This window comes from Apaloderma vittatum, unplaced genomic scaffold, assembly GCF_000703405.1.
Source record: "Apaloderma vittatum isolate BGI_N311 unplaced genomic scaffold, ASM70340v1 scaffold36023, whole genome shotgun sequence".
Taxonomy (NCBI): domain Eukaryota; kingdom Metazoa; phylum Chordata; class Aves; order Trogoniformes; family Trogonidae; genus Apaloderma; species Apaloderma vittatum.
The window spans coordinates 1,939-4,257 of record NW_009707020.1 but is presented as its reverse complement, the minus strand read 5'-3'; the positions used below and the strand labels follow the sequence as shown (position 1 = coordinate 4,257).

Sequence of the window (2,319 nt, the reverse complement as noted above, 5' to 3'; positions counted from 1 at the left end):
CGGCGCCCGCGAAGCCCCGCCGCCTCGGCACAACCAGCCAAGCGGAAACGCGAGCCCACTCGCAGCTGGAGCCTGAGTCCACCCGCAGCCTGAACCTCGATCGGTTCAATCGGGTGGACAAGGACACCTTGCGCCCTCTCAGCTTGGAACCTCCTGCTTCTGGTTTCGCAACAAAGAAGCAGCAAGGTTGGCCCGAGGTCTGCAAAGCCCCCTTCTCCCTCTGCAACCCCTGGGGAGGTGGCAGCTGCCGGCTCTCAGCTTGGAGCACGCGAGCATGAGGCGGTGTCACGGGCAGAGAGCCCCGAGTCCTTGAGAGATGGGCAGCTCCTCCAGTGTAATTTGGCCAAACAGACCTTGCCAAGAGCAGGGGAAAACAGATCAAAAATGGGGCAATGACAAGAGCCACCCTTCCCCACAGCTCCTCTGAGGGCAGAGGGACTTACTTAGCTCAAGGCTTTAGGATCAATGAGCCCAGAACCGATCGATTCATGGGCTCCTTCCCCAAATCTGTGGGTCCTCTGGCCACCCGGGGCAGTGACCGATGAGTGCTGGAAAGCCTCTCTGCTTGTTTTCAGCGCTTCTTGAAAGCTTCCAAACTCCCAACAGTTTGGTAGATTTTATCATCAGGCTCCAAACCAAAGCAATTTTCTTGTTTTGTATTTTTTTACAATACAATCTCGCTGTTGTGACGGTTCCCAGCATCGTATCTCTGCACCGAGGTGCTGTTTTGAAGCTCCTGGCCCTGACTGTCTGTCTCCAAGGCCTTGGCTTCCCGCCAAGGGTCAGGGAGGAACTTCTCCTCAATCAGAACATCTGCAAACGGGGACAACCCTCTGCTCCTACACCATCACGGCCTCATCTGTCCCACAACAGGGCCTTGTGTGAGAGTGCCCAGGCTCTGAGGACAGAACTAAAGGCCACTCTGGTGCTGCCAGACCCCTCCTTGATGGCCCAGCTCAGGCCATCCCATCCCCACCCGGGCAGTTACCGGTGTTGGCCGTGGTGCCTTGGTTCTCTGTCCTGTTGGCCAGTGCAGGATCCGGCTTCTGCTTCCTCACCGTGACCAGCCCGGCCAGCTGGGGTTTGCTGTTCAATTTGCCCACGCTCCGCTCCCAGCTCTCAGTCTTCAGCTTCTTACTCTGGGGCTGAGGTTCCTGCAGAGCAGAAGAGGGGTGTTGGGGTGCTCTGGCCTTGGAGGGAAGGCAGAGGGATGGGGCAGAAGGAAGAGGGGTAAAAAGAGCAGCACAAAGAGCAAGAGACATGACGATGGCTGCTCAGAGCAGCCAAGGCAGGTATTCTTCCGCTTCCCTTGCAGTGACTGGCATGAGCTAGAGAAAAAAAACAGGGATATGGATCTAAATGGCTGCAGAACAGCCCTTGGAGACAAATATCTGCTGCCTGTGACATTAAATCCAGCCTTGCTCGGGTGTGGACTCCTGCAGGGACGCCAAGGAGGCCGATGTGTGGCACGGGGCTGCAGAACCTCTGCCAGGCAGGACCGCGTGCCTGCAGGTGGTCCGGCCACCGAATCCAACTCCCCCGGGCCTGAGGATTAGTGCTGGGCCAGGGAACATCGCTCAGATTAACCCCAGCCCGGCTTAAGAGACACGGAGGCTTTGATCCATCCGACCGGACAGAGGTCCCCGCAGACATGGATCGACATCGGAGAGCAGCAGTGCAGGGGCCTGTCTCGGGGATAATCCCTCCCTCGCAAGCCGAGGACTGAAAGCTCTTTTGTTCTGCTCATCACCAGGCCAGGACAAAACAGAACCAAAGGAGAGGCCGTCCCAGGCAGTCGTTTCATCGCTGTGATTTCCAGAGCGCTGAAATTGTGCCTGAGGTACAAGCGAGGCCGCCCTTTTCAAGCTGAAAGGGAAGCCACGTCCTGAGCGAGGACAGGGGCAGCTCCCTCCCAGCCTTTGTCAGCAGGCGCGGTCTAAAATCACCAACTGATCACCGTGTCCTTTCAGCTCAGCACACAGGGACACGGGCTTTCTGAGCTGCTCATGCGTGACAGGCACCAGGGCTCCAGAGCAGGGACAAAACGGGCAACGTGCAGCCCAGGAGAGTGGGTTTGGTTCAAGGGAAGAGCCTCCGGCCCCAACTCACCTCCTGCAAGATGTCCGTAGGTTTAATTTTCGCCACGGGCTTGGTACGCGATTTCGCGGGCTCCTCGTCCGAGTCGGAGTCCACCAGCAGCCGCCGGTTCTGGGCCTGCTCCAGCATGGCTCTGCCAGGGGAGAGGCCGCGCGCGGAGGGTTAGAGCTGGCTCCGTTCCACTGCCACGCCGAGCAGAGCCGGCCGGGCGCCGTGCCCGTT

At 58.8% G+C, this 2,319-nt stretch overlaps 1 protein-coding gene across 1 annotated transcript in view; it reads right to left on the bottom strand.

Moving 5' to 3' along the window:
* The window catches only part of CCDC94 (coiled-coil domain containing 94), a gene marked incomplete at its 5' end in the record, with an annotated part of 4,382 nt that overhangs the window by 129 nt on the left and 1,934 nt on the right, over nucleotides 1–2,319 (bottom strand). Inside the window, 2 exons of the mRNA XM_009866019.1 lie at nucleotides 977–1,154; nucleotides 2,110–2,230. Of these exons, the coding sequence (XP_009864321.1) occupies nucleotides 977–1,154; nucleotides 2,110–2,230 (299 nt within the window). The remainder of the gene's footprint in view (nucleotides 1–976; nucleotides 1,155–2,109; nucleotides 2,231–2,319) is intronic.